Source organism: Myripristis murdjan, chromosome 17 (assembly GCF_902150065.1).
Source record: "Myripristis murdjan chromosome 17, fMyrMur1.1, whole genome shotgun sequence".
NCBI classification, from domain to species: domain Eukaryota; kingdom Metazoa; phylum Chordata; class Actinopteri; order Holocentriformes; family Holocentridae; genus Myripristis; species Myripristis murdjan.
Window position 1 is genome coordinate 28,449,976 of NC_043996.1, and position 24,967 is coordinate 28,474,942.

At 41.5% G+C, this 24,967-nt stretch overlaps 1 protein-coding gene across 5 annotated transcripts in view; it reads left to right on the forward strand.

The window, feature by feature from the left end:
• The window catches only part of larp4b (La ribonucleoprotein 4B), a 50,895-nt gene that overhangs the window by 13,065 nt on the left and 12,863 nt on the right, over nucleotides 1–24,967 (forward strand). The window contains exons 3-14 of one of the 5 annotated variants that reach the window (XM_030074381.1): nucleotides 6,362–6,515; nucleotides 9,457–9,633; nucleotides 11,391–11,472; nucleotides 13,630–13,766; nucleotides 14,820–14,923; nucleotides 16,895–17,005; nucleotides 17,275–17,328; nucleotides 19,504–19,710; nucleotides 21,363–21,466; nucleotides 22,276–22,542; nucleotides 23,507–23,552; nucleotides 23,897–24,064. In XM_030074381.1, the coding sequence (XP_029930241.1) occupies nucleotides 6,362–6,515; nucleotides 9,457–9,633; nucleotides 11,391–11,472; nucleotides 13,630–13,766; nucleotides 14,820–14,923; nucleotides 16,895–17,005; nucleotides 17,275–17,328; nucleotides 19,504–19,710; nucleotides 21,363–21,466; nucleotides 22,276–22,542; nucleotides 23,507–23,552; nucleotides 23,897–24,064 (1,611 nt within the window). The remainder of the gene's footprint in view (nucleotides 1–6,361; nucleotides 6,516–9,456; nucleotides 9,634–11,390; nucleotides 11,473–13,629; nucleotides 13,767–14,819; nucleotides 14,924–16,894; nucleotides 17,006–17,274; nucleotides 17,329–19,503; nucleotides 19,711–21,362; nucleotides 21,467–22,275; nucleotides 22,543–23,506; nucleotides 23,553–23,896; nucleotides 24,065–24,967) is intronic. The other 4 variants (XM_030074383.1, XM_030074382.1, XM_030074384.1 and 1 more) reach the window with 4 other exon arrangements.

A 24,967-nucleotide genomic window follows, 5' to 3' on the forward strand; every position in this document is an offset into this window, starting at 1 on the left:
GTGGCGGCAATTTTTTCGTTGCGCTAGAGCACGACTGCCACATGAATACAGAGGAAATGCAGGGAAAATGAATCAGGGAACGAGCTTGCCTGTAAAACAGCAAGCGTGGGGAAGTGTCTCCATCATCTTCCCCCAATCAGCCTCTTTGAGTAGTTGGAAAGAATGTAGAATTAAGGAAATGGTAGGAAGTGAATGGATGGCCTTGAGGCAAAGAAAGAAGGAGAGAGAGAGAGAGATGGAGAGAAAATCTTATTTCCCTGAGAGCGCCAAAGCTAGAAAACGGAAAGAGCCTGTCGTCTTTTTCCAGTGTCATTTACACGTGCGCGAGATTGGAAACAAGATTGTCAGTGAAGGAGAAAAGGGTCAAATTCAGCGACGAACTGTAATTCTTCAGGATATCGGTGTCACACCAAGCAGGGAAACTGATTATAAAACCGCAGATGATCAGACCGCATCAGAATCAAGTTTAATTGTCACTTCCAAAATATACATTACAGCGTATGTCGGAGTGAGATACCGATCATGGTGTTTTTGTCCTGTTGTAGAAACATAAAAACACAGACACATTTCAAAAGACAAGACACCTCAGATCTAAAAAGAGCAGCAGGTCGGAGCTCTTTGGATAAATTCAGAATCCTCAGCAAAATCCGAGTATGACTGAAGGAAGATTCTCCAGGTTTGGGAAAGTTAAAAAAAAAATGCATAAAAGTTATAATCCAGTGCAGGTATCCTCATGCACTGCAGCATTTTGTTACCCTGTCCCTGTCACGCGTACATCACACTTAAACACACCAAAACCTTTAATCCTGTTGAGACATCTCGGGCTGTAAAGTTATGTAATTTGAAAATGAAAGTTGTGTGGGAACCAGAGAAGTGAAGCGGCAACCCACATAATAATAATAATAATAATACTAATAATGAAAAAGGTTTTTGTCCTCGGTGTTTTCCTCATAGTTTAGATAGAAGAATCTGTTATTTGGCACACACATGCAATCATTGAACATTGTCTTTACCGCAGTATTGAAATATTTTGTTGCACGTAGAGAACCTGTTGAATCTGGAAAAAAAAAAATCAAATAACATGATTCACCATTAAAGGAGACTGAGGATTGTGAGTAGTAATCACACAAATTGATTGGGATTCTCATTTTAAGCAGTCATGTAGAAATCCATGGGAACAGAGGCCGCACCACTCTCTCCATCTCATTCTTTATTAACCCTCCACCCCCACCACACACACACACACACACACACACATGCACACACACTGAAAGCGATGCACCATATGCCTTGTACATATGTCTACAAACAGATCATAAATTGCACATGACCTATTTATAGCTGTGTGTGTAAAATTGTATCAGTGACGCACAAAAGCAGGATAGAAGGGAATTTCAAAACCGACTGCAGCACACATCCATTTCTTGTTCAGGAAGCTTGTAGAGCAGGCGGGCAGAGGATTGGCAGGTGGTGTCATTTGGCCCTTTTTCATCGGACTGTAAGGCAGTGATTTGATCAGGTTTTTAACTCCTCTGTGAGAAGTGAGCCTTGAATTTGTCTGTCCTCGCTGAATTTAGGTGTGTTAAGAGGATGGTAAACATATCATATTAGAGACACACCCGCCTGCAGCTGCCCGACATGTTCGTCATTTTAATGAAAACTCAAACCTACATCTGCATGAACTCCTTTGCATAATGCTAGGAGGAGCACAGGATGGGGAGAAATGAGCTAATTTAACAAAGAATATCCTTCTTTACTATTGTTTTAGTCATTTCATATTTTGCGACACTGCCCCCAAGTGAATTTCTTTACACAAAATCCAGGAAAAAGACGTGAACATGTCTGAATGACACTCATGTGCACATTCAGTGACGTGCTCTCTGGATTGTTGAAAAATGGCAGGTTCAAACCCTAGCTCACATGAGAAACACTGTATTGCTAATGTGTTTTTATCACCGTCACCCGGTTTTGTTTGTAGGAAAAGTGCCCACAGGTAGGCGTGGGCGCTGTGGACAAAGCATTTTCAAGGCGTCCTGTGTGCTCAGCAGTTGTCTGGCTGTCTGTTTGAGTCCTGTAGCTGTCAGAGGAGAGGAGCCTCAGGCCTGCGCACACACAGATCAGTCCAAATTCAGCTGTTTTGATTCCTCCCTCCTGAAGGACTCTTGTGCGTCTGCCGTCTCTGTCTTTCCTGTCTGCTGCTGACGGGCCCATCAGACGGAGCAGAGCAATAAACCCACGCTACGCCGGCTGCCCTCCGATGACACCGACAATAACTCGTCTCTGTCCGCAGCCCGCGATGAATCACATCCTCTCGTCTCCTCCCAAAATACTCCCTCAAATCGGGGAAGCGGCAGACCTCTTCCTCCTCTGTAAAGGAAGGGAACTTTTTTAAATTTCGAAAGGTCAAATGGACCCGGAGTGAGCGCAGCCGGTGATGTCAGCAGTGGTTTCTATGGCAGCCAGGTCGGATGCAAGTGGGAGAGGGTTTTACATGAGCGCAGGCCTGGATTATTGGGGTGTGCGTGTGTGTGTGTGTGTGTGTGTGTGTGTCTCTGGCCAGACGCATCCGAAATGATCTGGTAATGCAGCGTTTGTGAAATACGACCCAGGAACGCTGTCTGTCACTGCTCATCGTGTATCATGTCAGCCTTATCCCCCGTTCCTTTTACTCTCTCTCCCTTAATCTCTCTTGCTTTATTCATCTCTCTCCCTCTCTCTCTCTCTCTCCCTCTCTCTCTCTCTCGTGCTCTGTCTCTGTCTCTCCCTCCAACTTGCTTCTTCTTGGGTGACACACTTGCAGGGTACCAGAAGCAGATTTTCCCAGGAAAGCCTTTGTCGTTTTCTTCTATTTTTTTCCTCTTTCCTCTTTTACCTCGGCGACTCAGCTCGTTAGCAGTATAATCTATTAAAATCAAGGCACAGGAGAGCTGAATTAATTTGGGTGATGCCACGGGGCTTATTTAGCATGTGGGTGATGGAGTGCAGACTGTAGCTGAGCCGAGCTCAGGTGCGGCTTCAACTCTGCCAAAACCTTCAGAGGCCTCGGAGCTTCGCAACAGGAATGACTCAGTGCGGCGACGACTGAACAAAAGCAGAGAGGGCCGATTAACAGAAGCAAAGGCAGCCAGTCAGCTTCTGCCACGTCAGCCTGCTTCCCCGGGGGAGGGGAGCCTCAGCGGTGTCATCATATTTGTCGACTCCACGGCGACCCAGCAGCTCGAGTTTGATGGGCCAGACAGGGCGCATCGGCATCGGCGGTGGCGGCTGAGGTTTGACGGGAACAGCAATGACTTGGAGAAGCGTCGAGGCTTGAAGCAGAAAATGTTGGCCAGGAGTTTTCTTCTTCCCCCCCTGTGGAGATACTTAAACAGTGTTTGAGTGTGTGTGTGTGTCTGTGTGTGTGTTAATCATGGACTGGATGCACTGGAGCTTCCTCCCACCGCCTGCAGGGAGCAGCAGGCCCACGATGCCTCAGGACTTTCAGGAAACGCTGGCGCTCACTACAGCCCTGGGTTACAGTCTGTTAGCCTGCGAGACGTGCATGCTGAACCGTCGCTTTGATCCTGTGAGTATGACCGGCGGCAGAAAGGCTTCCTGCTGCCTGTCAGGTCGAGGTAGCGTCTCTGAGCTCTGAAGCAGCTGCTGTCAGATGCTGTTGGGCCGAGGAGGCGTGCTGGCACATGGGGCTGGAGGGGGGGCACAACACCTGACTGATGGGTGTCTGTTATTGGATGTTTGTTGCTCAGGCTTGTAAAATTTGGGTTGCGCTGGTAGCATTGCTTTGGGTGATCCCGACTGACTTTTTTTTTTTTTTTTTTGTAAGCCAGACTTGCCGATACTGTCCCCAACCTGATTTTCTTACATACAAGATAATTAACAGCCTTTTAATAATTTTGCTTTTCAAGTTTTAAACTTTACTTTGTCACATTAAAACAAATCTTTTCTTATCAAATAAAACTTGTAACAGTAATCATGTGCACAAAAATACATTGACAAACTCAAAAATCAGATGTAATGTTATGTGATTTGTGTCACATAATGGGCATGTCATGTTGCGTTAGTTTTTCTATTTTGGACCTCAAAAGTCCTTGTTAAAAATACAAGTGATTGTATATAGTCAAATATCAAACCCTTTTTTTTTTTTTTTTTTTAATTTTTTAATATTATTTAGTATTTTTTGCAAAAAGCAGACAGGTTACTGGCCAGTTGATGATTTTTTATGTTTTACTGTATAATTGAATTATTTTGTGACAAATTGGTGATAAACCACAATAATGAAAGAGTGACTTTATTGCAAAGGTCCATCTAAAGTTTCATAAAGGCAGTTTTTGTTTTAGAGCATTCTGCAAAAGTGGGACTCACCACCCTCAGATATTTTGTCCTGTAACACCTGTAAAAGATGACCAAATTACACCTCAGTTAGTGTGCCTTGTCCGGTTTAAATGTGTTTGAGCCTTCTCTTGGCTGAGTTGTTCAGTTTGCACACAGGTTGTTGGACGCCCAACACAGCCACACTGCCCTGTCACACATCTCTGATGCAAATCACCAGCTCACCTTTTTCTGCAGTGACTTCACTGAAGATGAACAAACTGCACTACATGATAGTCGTATTAGTTGTCTGGCTTGCAGCTAACACTATGGAGAAATGCCAATAATGTGCTTGGGTTCTCCTTAAAATTAGTCACTGTTGCATCCCTCACTGCGGTGATAACAAATAAGCACAGACACACTGTCACTGCTAAAATATTTATAATTCAGGGAGACTCCTCGCCCAGCAGGAGGTTGCTGCCTGACGGCCTGACTGAGGGAAGAGAAATCCTGTCTTGCTAATGAGCGTTTCATTCTCCATTTGGTTCACATTTTGGGGCGGGGGTGGGAGAATGTTTGCAAAAACACTTTTTACTGATAACTGCACTCGAAAGCACAAGCTAAACTGGCCTCGCCACAGTTTTACTGACTGAAAACAAATGAGAGAGCAGAGGGGGCTGCACTCGCTGCCTCTTGGGAACTATGTGAAAGCTGGAGGGGTGTGTGTGTGTGAGAGAGAGCTGTAGGGCTGTGTGTGTGTGTGTGTGTGTGTGTGTGTGTGTGTGTGTGTGTGTGTGTGTGTGTGTGTGTGTACCGTCTGTTTTCCTCTGCTGAGCGTTGTTCTCAGTGACTCTTATTCAACGATTTTGTTGTTGTGGTTAATGGCTACATCGCGAAAGCAAAATGTCGTTTCCAAAACATTATAGGGATGAAAATTAGTCACATCATCACTGACACAGACAGTGGACATTGATGTTGTGTGAAGTTGTTCAATGGTACATTGGGAGTTTACTCTGAATTTAGTGAAAAGGCAGATTGTTCAAAGAATAAAGAGTGGTCTTAAAAGCACGGAGAAAAATGACATTTCTGTAGGTGACATAAAAATGGGGCTTGTTGAAGTAAGATGTGACAAAATAAATAAAGTTGAAACCAAGCAGGTCATAAAATCACGGTGCATCTGTCCGATTTGATCAGCCGCATGAAAACAGCAGATTTGACAACAGACCTCGCTCCGCACCATAAGCTGCGTTCCTGTGACTTTCACTTGGCGACAACAAGGTGCCCGGGTGGCTCGAGGATGTCCTGTAACCAAACAGCGACAGGTGTAATTGCAGAATGCGCTGGCATGTCCGTCAGCAGCTCGGTGTCCTGTCGAACCGTCATTGAGCAAAAAACACCGAACCACAACATGCTCATCGATTGAGTGAGTCGGTGTGGGTAAGAAGGTGCCAGTTCAATGCCTGAAGTGTGAAATACAAAAAAAAAAAAAATTAAAATAAAAGCCTTGAATCACAGCTGAGTCCCATCCAAGACGGAAGCAGATGGAAAGCAGGAAAGATGTGTCACTGGAGTTGAAGTGAATTGCTATTGTTTTTGGTTTGTGTTTAGTATTTGTGGGCAAGACTGTGCAGTGAAATCTGTTGTATTTTCCTGTTTTTGGATGTGTTTTCATCTTTTTTTCTTATGAGGTTTTAATCAAAAAGTCAGCTGTTGTGTTAGCATTTATGCTCCACTGATGTCAAATTTGTCATATGCCCAATCCTGTTGATTGAACTTATCATTTATTCAGATTTGATTGACTGGAATCCTCGTTGATTTTTCTTTATAAAAATGTAGTCATATTGGTCTTGTATATCTAAACGGGTAGAGCATGAAACATAAAACCAGGCTAAAACATAGGAACACCTGCTCATTCATAATAATATTTCTTATTTTCATTAATCAGAACCACATGAACCACCGAGTACAGTGAATTTCACAATATCTGTGTGAGCTAAAATCTACATTCAAGATACATGCTGATGAGTCTGCCTGAACTCTGTTGTGTTCCCAGGAATCCGCCAAGGTTTCAGACCTCAACCCCAATGCGAAAGCATGGGCCAACCACATGTTTAGCCTGGACCCCAGTGGGAGCGCCGACACCACACCTGCTGCCCTCCAGCCATGGAAGGAAGGCTCCGATAGTTCGGCCGACCCCGGCCCAGAAGGTCAGCCTGTCAGGACAGGAAACTCACTGACACACTTGGCATCAGCCTGCAATTCTTGGTGATGGGAATATGTTTGGATAGAGAAAAAAATAAAGCACAAAGCCCAGTGAAGATCTGATCGCCCGGTCCATCTGGCAGTCTTAGACGTTTGACTGTGTTAAGCAGCCAAAGTGTAAATGCATTGCTTATCCACATGGAAGTACACACTGTATAAGCACTAGTAGCCCATTTTGACTACCAAACTAACCCAGAATTTTCCATATGTTTGAACTGTACAGAGTCCATGAAAGTTAAGGGGCTTGCTTGTGTTTCCATTTGACTGTATGAACAACCAAATGCGAATTGTGCGATGTTGAGCCATAAACACTGCAAAAAACACTGGGAAATGTTTAAATACAGTTTCCATTTCTCCTAGCCAAATCAAACTTCTTGATTCTCCTGAACATCTTATAAGTGCATGCTCCTCACCATTTGTCCAATTTGTAGTTTACATCGTTTTGCTGTTAGTTTAGTGTAAGTTTGTTGTTTGCTGCTCTCTGCGTTGTGTTGTAGTCCTATAACGATGAGTCACGTTTACAGAAGTGTCAACACATCAGTGCTTGACCAGTGCAGATCAACAGGCGGGGGTTTTCCTCCTAAAGATTTTTGTATTAATTGCCTGAACAGGTCCAGAATTAGGTCTGGAGAACTTTACTTGGAACCGTACCTGGAACCAGCATGCCTCATGTAGCTAATTTCCAACACTGGTACAGAGCTTTGAGAAGAAATCTTAAATTAATTTGATCTAACCAGGAAGCACAAACAAATCAATTGGAAAGCTTGGGCAATAACATAGTTACTAAAAAGGTATTGCGAGGTCATGATTTGCAACGACTGGAAAGCAGAGTAGGTGCTCACCACCAGGTCTACTTAATGATTACTTTATGGACATTTTTTTTTTTTTAGCACAAACCACATTTTATTCCTAGATGTAAGGACAAGAATTTTTCTTTTTTGTCAACCTAGCCACAGTGACTGATCAATACCAAAATGTGTCAGCTACCTAAACTAAAATGTCTTGATCCAAATAGGAAAAAATACAGATGATTATGTATGGGAGTGGACAAATGGACTCTGAGCTCTCAATGGCACATGGTCGACTATCCCTGAACTAGTGGAATGAAACTGGATGGAAATTGTCTAGCAATGCTCTTTTTATTTTAACCACTTTTTCTTCAACCTTTATTTTTCCAGGTCAAACGATATCGAATTAAACCACAGTTCAGCCTTGTATTCATGCAGTTATATACATTCTCAATGTGTGTAACCACAGCTCCACTGGAGAAATTTGGGGGGTTTCTGTGCTTTGCTCAAGGGCACCTCAGTCTTAACTGTTGGCAGAAAGGAGAACGTTACTCGTTGTCACTTCCTTTGTCTTGGTTTTTCCTGCTGGCTCTGAGATTTCGACTCTTGACCTCGCAGACTCACAGACCCCTCTCTTACCTCGTGGGCTGCCACCGTCAATTCTTGTCGGTTCCCTCGTCACACCGAGACACCTCTTTAATCATTCATACTCAATTTAGCATGAGCTATGAATATTCCACCCACAGCCACTGTTCCCTCCACACAAATGAGCGTAATCACTCATTTTAATGTGCCCAGGACTCAGCCAAGTATAGCCGTTGTAGAGGCAACAAGGATGTGGCGGCGAAACAGAAATTATTGATTAGTCTACGTTTTGGATCGGACTGACGTCTCTACGTATTTCGGCTCCTACGTCTGTGAGGATATTTATGGAAAAAGTGTTGCAGAAGGCTTAATATAGTCTGGTGATTCTCATAGTGGCCTCTATTTGATGCCAGGGAAGGAAACTTCACTTTTTTCAAAAATTCCACCAGCTTTAGTAGCTGTGTGCTGCCGCCTCGAACTTAAGTTTTTAAGCGAGAAGAGGACTGGACCTCCGCATGATGGTTTTCAGTTTTCACGCCCTGGTGGATGTTGTTTCCTGTAGAGGTTAGCTTAGATCTGACCAGTGTTGAGAGTTTACACAGGAGGTGGTTTAAGGATGACGGAATTAACTGCTCAACATTGTGAAGGCGTTATAGGTTTAATTCAACCACACGTTTGTAATGGAAACTGCCCACATCTTCACCTCAGTAGCATTCGTTGATTTCCTGTAACACCCAAACCAGGCTGGGATTAGTTGTGTTCACCAGAAAGTGAAGTTGATAATTCTCTTGTAGATTTCTGTTTTACTTTATTTATTCTTTTCTCTTTTTTTTGTCTCATCAGTGGTGTTTTTGCACCTCAAAAGCGATCTCACCTGTTGACAACCACTCTAAAATAACTTTCCACAGCAGCTCAGTAAGTTAGCCATCAGCAGACAAATTAGTCAAGTCAACTTTGTTTGCAGATGGAGACAGATCAGTAAACATGGGTATGAAGCTTTCTCCAAATGTTAATACACCTGTGGATTGTGTTCACACTCCCTTCATGTTTTTTTTTTTTTTTTTTTTTTTTTTTGTACGCTGCACGGTTTCCACTTCAGTGGGTGCACCAGTATGGCAGCTGACCCACTTCCAGAGCCTACTGCCTTACTGGATGATTTATTATTATGTTATCCATCCACAGTATGTTTTACATTAGATCTCATCTGATGCTAACTATCCAGTTTTTCCTCTTCTGCTTATTCCAAACAAAATAAAAACATTTAAATGGATCACTTACTGTGCAGCTTAAGATTTTTCCCTGGAAAGAGCTGCCTTACACAGATTGTTAAAAACAGCAAATGGAAAAGCTTTCATAAAACGGCTGTAGCTTGAATCATTATTATTGTGTTTCATCAATCATTAATAGTACCTAAATAGGCATTTATTGATATCAAAATGTTTTGGGGTGTTACTTTAATTATTGCATAATAAATTGGAAGTGAAACACTCACACACTTTACTTCTCCATGCAGGCTATGAAGCCAGTGAAGACAAGGCTTTCAAGGAGCCTCTACTAGCCGACCCGGATGAGCCTCCACCGGTCCCAGTGATGCTGGCCGACCCGGCCCCCGACGCCTCCGTCACCCTGGAGTGCCCCGAGCCAGCCTACACAGAATACCCCGAGCCTGGGCAGGATGCCGCGCACACAGGTGGGCCGGGCGGTGGTCAGGTGGAAGAGAACAGCATAGAAATGAGGCGAGGCCTGAGAGTCTGCATGTTTTCATTCCAGCCAAACACAACAGCGGCAGCCGCACACAAAACTCATTCAGCTAGAGAGAGAGAGAGGAACATAGTCAGTGTGCTCACCTGGTTTAGTGATTGTTTGGAATGGAAACCTGCAGGCTCTTCGGCCTTGATGGCACATAGCTGATGATTTTCATTTTAAAAGGACAGGGCTGGAAACTTTCCTCTCCACCAGCCACAGTCGCTGCCTTGTTCAAAAATGCATTCAGTTTTACATTTTTCTCAGGCAAGTTTTCAGAATAGAATAGAACAGAATAGAAATGCCAGATGATGGTCTTGTATCTGCGGAAATGACTAGAAGAGCAGACTGAACAATTGGAGATTATTTCTCCCAAGGTAAAAGAATAATTCAACTGACTTCACAATTGAACAATTCTTGACGGTGAAAGTCATCTCAAGGCTGAGGCAAATTGCACTCGGTTTCCTTTTTGTTGGCACGACTGCTTCTAAGGAAATGGGGGGAAAAGTAAAATTTAAAGTGAGTAAACTCTGTAACACTGTTAGTGTTTGGTGAAGCTGCTGCTGAGTGATGCTTGCAATATTGTGTCTTTACTTGACCTTTTAAGTCTTGACTGTTGGAAGGTAAATTGCATCATGTCGTTAAGAGCTGCACTCTGTCCAGAGTGGCATAACTCACCATCTGGAGGCTTGGAGCGACTGTTAAGGACTTATTTGTTATTTGCAATGTGCTTTTTTTCATTGCAGTATTAAAGTTTCATTGACTTTAGCCAAGCACTATCTCTGACAGCACATCGATCTCTTAATATTCTCCTCCTAAAAGCAATGCTAGACAAATAAGACAGCTGCAGGTACGGTTAGTAGCTGTAGAAATGCATAACCAGACTTTCTCAGGCTGGACTTTCCATCACGCTGAGGTGAAATGAGGCAGGTGAAATGATGGATTTAATTTTCATTTGTTAGCTATGGCACTAAATACTAAATATCTGGATTTTCAGTCAGTTGTTTTAAGTAGTAATTAAATTAATTAGTAGTGAATTTGTTGCTATTATTTCTCTCTCTCTTTTTACATTGTTTGGGAAATTGGTGGTGCAGCACCTTCAACTTTTGGGAGATCTGCTTGTTTTTTCTTTTTTTTTAAATTTACCAATTAATTCAGCACAGATATCCAGATATTTTCCCATAAAACTCAGCAATTATTCAAATATCTTAATATTCAGTACATTGATTTGATGGCAGTGGAACTGTAGAGGTTACAGAAGTAGATTTGTGATCAGAACGTTGCTGTTTCACACCCTGTATCATCCAGGAAAAAATTGAGAGCAACAGCCTCAACTGCTGTCAAGGTGCCTTCGAGCATTGTGCAGTGTCATGTTTGTGATTGTGAAGCAAAATGTTGCTGAGAATGAACATTAATGTCCAGTCAGCTCTCCCTGGATAAATAAACTTACAGTACTAAAATAACAAGCAAGCTTTTTATGAGGAAATGACAGCGGTCAAGATGTTTTGGAACATTTTTATATTTAATAATCCAGGGAATATTTCTGAGAACCCACTTTTTTTTTTTTCAGCAACATCCTGCATCATGTACGGCTCATTTTGTTGAGCCAAACATTTCAGTGGTCTGAGCAGCCTGTCACTAAGGGTCAGGGATAATTCGGGTTGTACTCTAATTTACCAAGACAGCGTTTCCTCTCTGTGTCAGCAGGCAGCGACCCCCAGCCGGAGAATCCCCAGGAGGGCCTGAGGGAGCATCTGAAGAAGACGCTGGAGTTCTGTCTTTCCCGGTGAGCTCAACATGATAGTGTGACGCCCCAAACAGGAAAGTGCCGGGGTGCTGGGTTAATGACCTCACAAAGAGTGGGTTTATTCAGTGTTTTCAACAAACAGGTTTCTTGCAAAGTGAATTGCCAAAGTCAGAAGACACAAAATGGTGAAATATATCGTTCAGTATCTCTACAGTACAGAGGAAGTACAGAAGATTAGAGCCCTGTTGACTTGTCACTTTGTTGCTTAAATGATCTGCTGTCGTTTAAAATATACTAAAATAAATTTTAATTTTGTTTTATTAAGCATTTTGTTTAAATTTTACAATCAGTTTTACGAAAAATAGTTTTTTCCCCCCAAATTCTTCTCATAAAATCTCTTGGCCCAATCCTAGTCGTAGGCAACTATTTTTTTATTTTCATTTTTCAATTTCATGTTTATTTGATTTTTCCTCTTCAGTAAGTATGTAATATTAATGTTTTAGTAAGTTTCTATCCCATATGGATTAACAAGACACAAAGCAATAGTAACCTTCAAATGGTGAATATTTCACTTTGAAACAAAATTCTGCAAATGTTTTCTTGAACAGTGTGACACTGAAGGGGAAGAACAAGCAACTAAAACTTAAAATGTGCAGGTATCCCTGTAAAGCACCGCAGCAACAGGCGAGATACACACTAATCTGGCCGTCCCCATCTCTCCACCTCCCAAGGTCCACTGCTCAGCAGCTGTTCCACACTTGTTAATGGAAAAGAAGCACTTTAAATGCAGCACAGACAAGAAAAATAGTTGCTTTTAACAGGTCATTAAAGAAAGCCAAGACCAGGGAAGAAAACTTGTGGATGACTCAGTGGAATCCCAACTCCATTTGTTCTGCTATCCTGGTTACTGTTGATCCAGGTTTTTAACCGCAGCACCTTGGGCTTCAGGAGCTGCAGTTACTATGTTCATGATGCCGAGAAACAAACACTGTCACACATGGACTCGTACACCACACAGTCAGACACTGTTCGACTGTGTGGTGTCCAACTGTGTGGTGGACATTTTTCTTTTTATGTGCAATAAAAAAATTTCAGCGAAGAGAGTAATTGAAAAGTATTCAGTCTGAGTCAACAATACTTCTTCCATACTTCATTATATGACTGCCATTATATGTAAATTGTAAGGAGCCTACAGGATTTGCAAGATGATTTGTTGCAGTGTGAAACGTGAGGAAATTACACTAAATGTGCCAAACATTCAGAGTCACTGGTATGGTCCTTTAGGCTGCTAGTATGTTGGTAATGTCATCTGTTAAAAAATTCACTAAACCTTGGAGGCCATGCAGCCTACTGTCAGTGTATTCTCCTTAGAAAAGATGGAGGCAAGTAATTAACCAGGGAGCCAGAGAGCTGAGATCACATTAAAATAAATTGATCAGTAATTAGAAGTTGTTATCATGAATCTGTCACAGGACTGTACAGAATCTGTTCTTGTTTTTGATTGTGGATGATGCTGATCAAGCATTGCCCATGTCGCAACGTGCTGAAATATGTGTGGTATCATCTCTCTGTCTCTCTCTCTCTCTCTGTCTCTCTCTCTCACTTACTCTCTGTGGGCGTCAGGCGTGGTCTGAATGAAAGCCTTATTTCATACTGACAAGAATGCCTTTGCGGTGGCGGCGGTTTAGCTGCTGTTTTGGAGGGAATCAAGGCCTCAGAGTTGATTTTTCTTCTCTGCTCGTGTTGATCTACTTGGAGGCATCATAGAGTGCACACATTACCGTCTGTTTCTATCACTTACTTGTCCTATGTCGTCGTTTTGGACAGAGGCCAGGAGGTTGAAGAAACTGGCTTATGACCAGAAAGCTTGACTACCAGAACTGCTAAGGAAAATCCGTCTGGGGAAAGTGAAAGAAAAAACACTTTGCTCCTCTTTCACAGTGGGCTTGAGCTTCTGACATGGAGCTGCTCGGTGCTCATTAGTTGCAGACTTGTGGTTTTACTTGGAATCTCCCAGGTGTGAACACGTGTAATTGTACGGCTGGGATCCAGGAAGGTGCTTTCAGGTTACTCTGGATAAATAAACGCTGAAATTTCACCGCCACACAGTTGCAAGGATGCAAATTGCCAGGAAGTGTCACTAGCCACCTCAGCCTCCTCCCTTCCTCAGTTTTCTCCTCCTTCCGTCCTCCATAGGGAGAATCTGGCCAGCGACATGTACCTCATCTCCCAGATGGACAGCGACCAGTACGTGCCAATCGTGACGGTGGCCAACCTGGACCACGTCAAGAAGCTCAGCACCGACGTGGAGCTGATCGTGGACATTTTGCGATGTGAGTAACGCCTCATTCTGTGGCGTAAAACTAACTTAATGACAATAATGTGACGTGTTCCAGCCAAGGTAGGAGGCTGAATCGTTGTCCAGTGCCTGCAGTAGCCACTTTACACTGTTGTACAAGCCAGCTACATAGAAAGATATGAAATGAGTTTCTGGTTTAGTAGAGAAAGCAAACTTACCAGCCACAGTGAATTTGTATCAGCATGTGGCTGGTGCTAATTTCCCATGAGAAGCTGTTAAAGTGCTTCCAGCAGAGCTTTACCTGCTTGTTTGGTTGATTTATTGGTACCTACTTAATTCACTACAGTGTCCACATCAATTAATCTTTCTTGGATGGATGGATTCTGCAGTCTTATTTTATGGTCCAGTGATGTCTGTGATGCCAAGGTTTTAAATATGATGCTGGCCAAGACTCTGGAAGAGATCATAACTTACTTATTTGTACATTTATTAGGCCATGTGTATTGCTGTTTTACCGTTCTCAGTTAGATTTTATGCAATGATTGAGAATTAAAATAGGCAAAAAATAAAAGGGAGTTGAGGTGTAAGGCTACAGTGCCTGGACAATAGGTGCTGTTGTTTCGTGTCTTGATTTTGATTTTCTTTAGCAGAAAGAGCAGCTGTGGACTAAATACTTGGAACTTTGTACATTTTATGATTGTATTATACTTTTCTTGCCAATCTGTTGTTTGTTCAACACTATTGTTAGCACTTTATAACTCGCTTAGCACTTTATAACTATTTTTTGAAAAGTGCTCTATAAAGTTACTCTTAATATTCTTATTATTTGAATTGCTAGCTAAAGACAAAGAAGCCAGTTGAGAAGAGTCTTTTTTTAAAATTATGGTTTAAAGAGAAAAAAAAAGATAACAATGAATGCAAGGCACGCATCAAACTTTGAAAAGATGCCCGGTGCATGGATGCCTTCTTCTCCATTCTTGGAAATGCGCCCATGAATTTATAACTTTGGAGCCAGAGAAGCCCTTTTCATTTATTTGTTTATTTACTTTTTCATTTTTGAAGCTCACCTCTCCATATCTGTCTCCAGCTCTGCCATTGGTCCAGGTGGATGAGAAGGGGGAAAAGGTGCGGCCCAACCAGAACCGCTGCATCGTCATCCTCAGAGAGGTTCCTGAGAGCACGCCCATCGAGGTCAGTACCGCTGCCCCAGAGATGGAAAGCTGGAATCAGACAGTGTTTGGTATTGTTATCGGATAAGGTACAAAACCAAAATGATTATCACAACTACAACTGAATAACTTTATGTCAGTTAATTGCAATTGACTGTAATTAATTGATTAATCCAGTGGTTTTCAGCATGTGGCTTGGAGACCAACAGGTGAAATCAAAGAGTGAAATCCTTCTGAATTTCACTCTTTGATTTTTTTTTTTTTTTTTTTTAAGTGTCATTATTTATTTGAACAATATGTTTTAATCTCACCACTTTGGATCTGTTGGCGTTTAGATATGGCATGTAAACAACTTATGACTGAACACAAACCAAAATATATTTTCACTCGGAGGTCTGGAACATGACAAAGTTCAGAAACCTGCTGGTTTTTGATCATGCATATGGCTGATGAAGGCCACCTGTCATCCAAAAGTTGCTAAATAAATCATTCCAATTTTACGAGGCATAAATTTTGCTCTAATGCCATCCCACGCTGCAGCACCATGTGTGGAGTTTGAATTTGTGTCCATTAAAGATAAACCCTGCTGATCAGAGCCCCACCAAACACTGAGCCCTGAGCACACAGGAAGTAGAAACACGGACAGGATGGCTCTGATTCCAGTAACACAATTACCTGCTTCAGCATGACAGGGCATCATCTGAGCAGCTGACTCAGGGCAACAGGAGGTTATCACAGCATTACGTGATCACAACAGTACACCATCAACTCCAGGGTCTCATTGTAACAAGAACATCTTGTACGTGTCTAGACTAAATAATGATATCAAGGCATCACGTTGTCTCATCATTAAAGAACCTGACTTCTTTTTGGAACAAAATGCCATTATGATGTTGATTTTTAGCTGCACTCTCTGGTCTTTACTGATTTGGGTCTTGAGAAAACATCTGTGGATCTGCAGCTACAGACCCTGGATGATGTCTTCAGCACTTTGTTGGGCTGCTAGTCTTCTTTCAGTTCTCCGTTATGCCGCGCAAGATTGAATGTTTTTCATGCCCTGCAGCTTGACAACCTCAAATCACCCCGCTTTTCAAACCAAAACTGAAACGACGCCGTGTTCCCTCACCATCTTTGTTGCTCTGCTCCCTAAAAATAAGAGTGACAGTCATGTTTTCAAAAGTCTGAGCGGCATGCTCAATTCAAAACCAATGAAATCATCAAAGCATGAGGGGGAAGAGACGCATTTTTTTTTGTCTGTCAACAACACAGCCTGCCACATCCTTAAATGTGTCTGCCACTTCAACTTGTTTAGAGCCAAGTTATTCATTTCAAATGTGACTTCCATATTATCATAAACTTGCGTGATGCTTTACAAAAAAGTTTCAAAGTGTCTGTTGACCTGCGAAATTGGTTTCTGGATTGTCCCAGTCTGCTGCCCAGTTTAAACCACAGTTTGGCTGGTGTTAATTTCCCAGGCTGGTTGTGATTCGTCAGAAGGTTTAGTCTGATGTTTATTGGCTGTGGCAAATAAGCTTGTGGGTTTAAAAGGAAAGAGTTTGGGGGAAAAAAGCTCTAACAAGGCTGCTTTATTCAGGCGACATTCATCTAAATTTCTCGAGTTTACCGATGCACTCATGTCAGGAATATTGGGCCTGTAAGACATTTAAAAAAAGCATATCTGTATCAGAGAATTCCCCAGGTATTGAAATTTTCCATGGAAAGCTGCTTGTAACACAACAGAAATCAAAGCTAAGCCATTTGATCTGCTCATGCACAGAAAGATTAATAATGTTTAATGATCGCTCTTAATTGTGCATGTTTGGTTTAATGAGTAAAAAATGATGGATCAGACTTCTTGTTTTCCTTTTTTTTTTAAGTATCCTTACTTGGTATGATGCTGGTCTTATCTGAGAGTGGTTTTGCTGAATCCCCAGTGTAACTCCTTTATCCACTCACTTCTTCTGTTTTTTTTTTTTTGTTTTTTTTCTCCCAGGAGGTTGAGGCTCTTTTTAAAGGGGACAACCTACCCAAGTTCATCAATTGTGAGTTTGCCTACAACGACAACTGGTTCATCACCTTTGAATCAGAAGCAGATGCACAGCAGGTATGAAAACATCTGGAAAGTTAATATTTTATTTTCTCACCTTGAAATCTCTGTACCTTTCCCCCAGTTTCTCTTCTGTGTATCAGATCATGCCCGTCTTTCACAAAATCTTTTCTCCTCGACTGTTTTTCCCCTGTTGCACCTCAAACTTTTTATTGTATGCTGGTGTTGTCAGTTTGCTACTTGTTTTTGTGTTGTTGTTTTTTTTTTTAATGAGATTTAAATTCAGACTGTATCTAATGTTCTGTTTTAACCTCCTCTTGTTAAAGGCATATCAGTATCTCCGTGAGGAGGTGAAGACCTTCCAAGGGAAGCCGATTAAGGTAGGTCGTCCAGCAAAAACAGATACTGACTTTCTAATGGTGTCATACAGAATGATTCTGAGCCTTATGGTACTTTGCAAAGCTCAGTTGCATCAAATACTGTTGTAATTTTATATTTAGTTGCTTTATTTGCACTTATTTCAGTATCATTCAGTTTTGACAGCATTGTAAATGAAGGTGGTTATCTCTGTGTGTTTAACAGAATCAAATTACTAAAACTAAAAGTCAGACAGATAAAATCTGTATCAACAAAAACCTCTACCAAACTAGACTATCCACTTCCTGTGTTAACAGTACTTGTTGCTGGACAGGAGAGGAAATTTTGATATTTTCAAGGGCTGGATGATGGCACTGATTTTCGATTTCAGTTTGTTTTATTTACCCAAAGTGTCGTGTCTTCTGGTCAAATAACATATAGCAAAAAATCGTTGTAGATCCACTGAGAAAAGGCACAGATTAAAAGATTAGTTTGGGGATTTTAAGAATAGATTTTGGATCATTCAAATGAAGATTGGTCCTTACCAGAAAATTTATATTTTACCCAGCCGTGTTACTTTCCCAGCGTTGCTACTTTAAACAGTTAAAACTTTTTCTCCTTGTAGGACAGTATTGAAGACAGGTCATATGCAAACTCAGAGCTTCATGTAGTGTTATAGTCAACACAGAGAGACGCCCGTCACCACAGGCTAAATCAAACACACTGAAGTTCTCCTTTATGCCCTAAACCTGCTTAACTCTGGAGGATCAGGTCTCCAGCTCCCAGCTCCGTTTTCCTGTGTGTTCGGTCTGCTTTTTTCTGTTCCACCTAATGTGTTTGTTTCGAACAATTATCTTTTTGTTTGTTGTGATTATGCCTTGATCCAAGCCAAACACCCCATTAGCAGCAAAGTCTTAAACACTGAATTTATTAATGAGGAACAGGATAAGGATATCCTTCCTCATACATAATTTAACGCAGTGTCTCCTAGAAGAAGAAAACCCACAGAGCTCCCAGGTAGAGGAATCATGCAAATCTGCACGTAAGGAGTTCGTTTAGAGGTTATGTGACATCACACTTTTTAAGTAGTCCCACTAATTTATGGAAATCTTCTTTTAGCGGCACTTAAGAAATCGCCTCGCCTGCCAGGGCTCCTTCATGTCTTTTCTCACCTTTTTGAATGCCATCCTGCCTGATCGCACACAGATGGAGGAAGTTGAAAGCCAAAGTGTTTGCATGTGATCGTCTCCCTGCAGTGTGTGTGACTCCCCGACGTCACTGTGCCATTTATGTTAATTATGCACTATAACTGCATGTGGTTGAGCCTGACCGATAATCACTTTTACCAACATCTGTTGGTAGGTGGAGTGAGTGTGAACAGAAAGAGACGAGATCTTTTGTTCAATATTTATAGGACAGTTTATGAAACAGGATTTTTGTCTGTCACCTACACAAATATGACCAAAGGTACCCTCTCTCCACCAGTGTGTCTGCAATATGTATATGTAATTTTTTAATTTTGTATTTTATATATCTTGCTGTTTGTTTATGTATAAAATTTCATTAGTTACTGTAGTTTTTTGGCAACTAAAATAAGATTTTATTTTTTTTAAAAACAAACGATGCAGAATCAAAATGCCTTATGCTTTGTTTTTAAATGCTTTAAAAACAATATTGGTATCAATCCAATATTTTAATGTTTCTGAAACTGGCGTCTGGCCTTTTTTTAAAAAAAAAAAAAAAAAAACTTAATTTCATACAAACTTGTCTGAAAAGCTTGACCTGTTTTGCCTTGTATTAAACTATTTTTTTGGGACGCCTCTGTTGCAGTAAGTGAAGATAACTTTTGTTTGCAGGCCACATGGTCTGGTGCATTTTAAAACTAAGCAGCTGCTTTCACTGATATAGCCTATCGGCCTCATACGCTTTCACAATATAACGGGATCTCAGAGTCGTGGCTGCCAAGCGTCCACAAGGGAAGACAAATGTACACAAGCTGCCACCAAAATGTATTAACTTGTGGCTCAAATCAAACCAAGAGCTTTAATAAAACTCTTTGAATCAACAGCTTCGACACACAGCGAATATTGACAAACAAACGGCACAAATACAGATGAAACCGACGCCGTAAAACAAAGACGGCGACGCAGAACTAGCACACGACAGACTCTGAGAGACTCCGTTCTTCTTCCCTCCAGGCGCGGATAAAGGCGAAGGCAATCGCTATCAACACTTTCATGCCAAAGAACGGTTACCGGCCGGTGGAGGTGAACCCGTACGCCCAGCAGCGCTACACGTCCTACTACATCCCGCCGGTGTACAGCCCGCAGCAGCAGTTCCCCCTGTACAGCCTCATCACGCCGCAGGCCTGGTCAGCCACACACAGCTTCATCGACCCCACGCTGGTAAGGACCGCCGGCAGCCTCTCACCGCCACGAGCAAGAAATCTGTTTAGCACCAGCTTTACCAGGCTGGTAGAGCCTCGTGCTTGTAATTCAGATTTTAGTCTTTCAAAACCATGGAAATGTCATCATTAAAACTCAGACACATCAAAGGAGTTTGGACTAATTCTGAAATTAGCAGTCAATTAATTCACCAGTCGATGGACAGTAAATTAATGGATTAAAAAAATATTAAATTGATCAGTTGTCCAAATGATTAATTATCTAAATTGGTTTTGATCATTTAATCATTTAAGTCATCTGTGAAGGAAAAACACCAAACATTTGTTGATTCCTGCCTTATGAAGATGCTAAGGTTGTTGGTATTAAGTTTTACCAGATTGTTTTATGTTTCTCCGTTCATATCATTATAACATTAATACTTTGGGATTTTGGCTGCTGGTCAGACTAATGAAGCATTTTGAAGAAGTCTCTTTGCACTCTGATCACATCCTATGAGTCTTTTGTCAATTTTCTTTTGACACATTACAGATTAAATGAAATAATTCATGGTTTAATTGGGGGGAGGGGAGTAAATCCATAGACTAATTGAAAATGATAATAAAAATCAGTTGCATCCCTAATTTGGACCATTTACTACAACAAATGGTTATAGATTTGTGTTTGGCAGAAATGGCTCTGCTCTTCCGGATGCTTCCCAGAAATAAATCCAGCCAGGGTGGTAGAAGTTCTGCAGGCAGCGCAACAGTTTTAATTGGGTGGTGTTGTTGGTTTTTTTTTGTTGTTGTTGTTTTGTTTTGTTTTGTTTTTTTAATTGGGTGTTGGGTGCCAATATGAAAATAGTTATGGGCAATAACAGATTGGTTCACTTGTGGTCACGTCTAGTCAAGGCAGCGATGGGAATCTCGACAATGGTATCAATTTTATTTTCTTGCGCCTTATTTTGCATGATTTTTCCTTACAGTTGATAGTGGATTCACAATAATACAGGACAGGCGTTCACGCTGGAGACAAAACATGAGTTGCTTTCATTTTTCTTCCCTAAGAAACCCAGTTGGACACCTTAATTAATTTCATATTGTCCTCTTTTCTGATGCTGAAGAAGAGAGGATTGACCTCAGTGCTGTTGTTTCCAAGAAGTGAAGTTTGCTGAAGTAAAACTGACAAAGAAGTATTTATTTAGCTCTTATCACCATTAAAGAATCGGCTTTAGTTTAGTGTCAGTGTCAGTGGAAGAGATTTAATATATGAAAGAATACAGGTCCAAAACATATCTGATATCTGTCCTGAGGGAAATCATCATCTCGGGTTCATTCCTTAATAGTGTCATCATTTTATCAACCAGGAATTTAAGTTAACCTAATACTGTGTAAAAGTACCATGCTTTTAGAAAAGTGCTAAAAATTAGTTTGTAGGATTTGGTGTCAAAAAATTGGGTCAAAAACAAACTTTCATTTTTGAGCAAAACCCGCTGTTGTTGTTTCTTCAGTACAAAACAAGTGTGACAATTCAAGGTAGTGGAGGCCAAAAATTTCAAGTCTCCTTTGTCATCGTTGTCTCACTGCAAACAATAGTGTGTTTGTTATTTTAGTACATAAATCTGTCTCATGTCTCCCGTGAATTCCCCTGATGGACCTCATGTCTCTGTCTGCCAGGTTACTCCATTTCACAACACCCAGTTCATCAACGGATTTACATCACACAGTTTCAAACCAGCGACGTCTCCTCTCACCGTCAGACACTACTCACCCAGGAACAGGTTTGTGACCCAGTGTAACTTTAAAGGAGCATTTCACCCAAAATACAAAACAAAAAGATGTTTTCCCAGTTGTTCGTAGTGGATTTTATCCATACAGATTGGGTTTCTGTGTGATTTGGCGAGGTTTCCAGTTTCCCCTCAGCACAGTGGAGCTGTATGGGTTTTGTTTTCTTGAACTCAAACAAAAAAATTACTTGTGGCAAACAGACAGGCAAACTGGCAAACTGTATCTGTCCTCCCTGAATTCATAGTCATTCAGTGAGCATAGAAAGTTTGATGACACGTGTAGCTGTTTCTGCACTGTTTTGCACTGTTTTTTTTAACTGTTAATTTCTTGAAATAAACTTCCAACTTCCGTGTTCACAGGAAATTACAAAATAAAAACAATAGAACAAATATAAAAATCCAACATCCACATGACGGATCACATGTGTAATCCATTTGTACTGCAGTTCATTTTCAGTTGGATTATGTTTATACAAAAAAAAAAACAAAAAAAAAACCTCTGTCCAGTGTCCCGGAGCTCTTTTTTATTTTCAGAATTGTTTGAGTGAAAGTGAGAGAATTTGAGGTAACCTGGTGCAATTTTGGAGGAAATGCAAGTTTAATAGTCTGCTGTCTGTTATAGTTCTTAGAAAGGACGAAAATAAGAATTGGCATGTCAGACATTTCAAAGATCAGAAATCTGATCAAATCGGCCAAGAAAATTGCTGTCGCTGCGTCTCTATTCACAGAGTCTTCAAAGAAACACGGTCCTTTTGCACCCATCCCAAATGCTGAATTAGCATTTCCACTCTTGATTGTTGCAGGAATCACAGTAAGCCTCACCTGAGGCCGACCATCCCCACGGCGGACCGCAGCTCTGGGCTCCTGGACAGCCCGGGCCTCTTCTCCAGCTTCCCCAGCGAGAGGCTCCTCAACGGGGTCCGCAGCAGCCCCCCGACACGGCTCCCCACCAGTCAGCCCAGAGCCAGGTTACCCTCCACTGTGGCCTTCCCCCGCAGGGACGGCGTGGGCACGGGACGCGTGGCCGAGCCCGTCACCACTGACTACTCCCTGGGCATGGGCCGAGGAAGGTGAATCACCGTCACTCTTCAGAGTTTTACTTTTACTCAGGCACCACGATGGCTCCCTGATGGACCTGCCATATCAGTGCCATGATGTACCGACTCCCTGCTGTACATAAATATGGGCTCACTGGGGCACAGGTTTGGTACCATATGTATTAGATGTCCAGTATGGGGATGCACCAATATCATAAGCCATGTCACATATAAAAACAAACAGTTCCTATATTTTATTCCCCATTTTTGATACACAGAAGCCAGTGTTTCTCAAATGGAGGGGAAAATAGTTGTTTTATCAATTACTTTGTCAAAACTGAAGTTTTATATTTGGTGTCAGTGTTTAAAAAGTGGAATTGGTGTATCCCCCAGTTAGCTGAACTGAAGTTGCGCCTACTTTGGCACATTTTTGGCTAATTCTGGAAACACAATTTGGTCATTTATACCCCAAAAAAGTCTAAAAATGCATGGAAATGTACTCCACTCATACTGATTGTTCTCGTGGGTTGAGCTTATTGTCAGTGCCCATGATGTTTTGATCACATTGATTTAATATCATCAGCATAATGGCAACGTCACTGTTAGCTGACTGTAGACTGGACTGCCTGTGTGTCTTGCATTTCCTAAACCAAACCAAACTGTGCAAATGGAAAAACATACCATACTGTGCCAGTGTGAGTAGATTAATGCTGTGCCAAAAACATGTTTATTCACCAACTACAAAAACATGTTGATTCACCAAGTGCAACACGTGCACAGGATTTGCTTTTGGCGCCACTGACGCCGAGACATATTGACAACAGAATCTGTCCTGATATAATACAGTTTTATCACATTTTCATGTCCTGTATGGTTAAAATGGTTTAGAATTGATATTTTCCCCCATGTGAATGTTTACACTGACTGTTATGTAAGACGAAGGCATGCTTCAGGCAGAATGGATGGCTGTAAATTGAAGGTGTTCTCTTTCTTAAAGGAAAAATGTTTCTGCTTCTAGGAAAAAGAGGGACGAAAAGTTTACAGTAAGTACTTTTTTATGTTTCCATCTTGTATTATTAATCTGTCACTCTGTATTTCTGCTTTGATGATGTAGCTTACACTTAATGAATGCAGCTATTTTCTATCATTAAATTATCTCCTTTACATCGCATCGATCACTTTTCATATCCAATAAGGACAGAAAGAAAGCCTGACTAGTCTTTTCCTTATGCGAGTTCAAACTCTCTGAGCCGTAGTGGAGCTGTTGGCCAGACATCTGATCGACTCAGTATTGCTGTGGTTTGGGTTTGTGTGTTTGCTGTGCGGGGGAGTTTCAGTTTCCCTTTCTGAGCGTTGTGCTGACTCTGTGTTTGATGCCATCATGCAGAGAGTGACGCCTCAGTCGCCTCCTCCTCCCAAACCGCCGTCTCCGAGCTTCGAGCTGGGCCTGTCCAGCTTCCCCCCCCTGCCCGGAGCGGCGGGCCAGCTGAAGACCGACGACGTGTTCGACAACCGGCTGGCCAGCAGCGTGGTCGTGGGGAACACCAAGGAACGGGTATGGAAACACATCGATATAGAGCTGACACACCGGACACTTTCATGTTCAGGATTTATTATATTGTAGATGCACAATCTTACTCGTCCCAGAGCCTCATCCACTCACTTATTTCCCCCTGGACACAGAATTGATCTTTTTACGTGGAGTATCACAGAAACCTTTTTTTTTTCTTTCTAGTTTTAGCATGTTCTGGGATGCTATTTAAATTATTTGAAAAGATGGTAGTCGGACTCTTTGCTATTTAATGAGGTTTTCTGTGGGAAATGACATCACCAGAAAATTAATCTAATCAAAGATCAAAATCAACAAATCATTTCAAGCCTTAACTTAGCATCAGCTGCCAGCCAATCAGCAGCTAGTGGCTCATTAATAACAGATGAATGTCTCCAAAAACGGCTTGTTTGATTCTAAAATACAAGATGAGGCTCGGTTAGTTAGCCTTATTATTTCCTCTCAATTTTCTTTGATTCAAATGTGATGGTCGTTTTTTTTTTTTTTTTTTTTGGGGGGGGGGGGTAACAGTAATCATAAGCGATTACCCAAAAAATGATGAAAGCACCCCCACTTCAGCTGTACAGATTAGTTTGAAAGTGGGATCCCTTACCTGTCCAAATCTCACAATTATAAGTATATATGTAGTATAAATAAATTTATATTGAACCGCACATTCAAAATGCATTTAAAAAGAGCATCAAAGTGATGAGTCAGTGGATTTGTAAATATTGGGTTTGACAAATCTCTGCATCTCACCTGCTTAATATCTGACTTTGTTTCTCCTTATCTTGTAACCTCCATGCGTGTCGGTGTAAATCACCTTTTAAAGGATGAGCCATCCATGACAAATTTCTCACAATCTTACAATACCCATTTGTATTTATCATTTTATGCAGTCTGTCCATC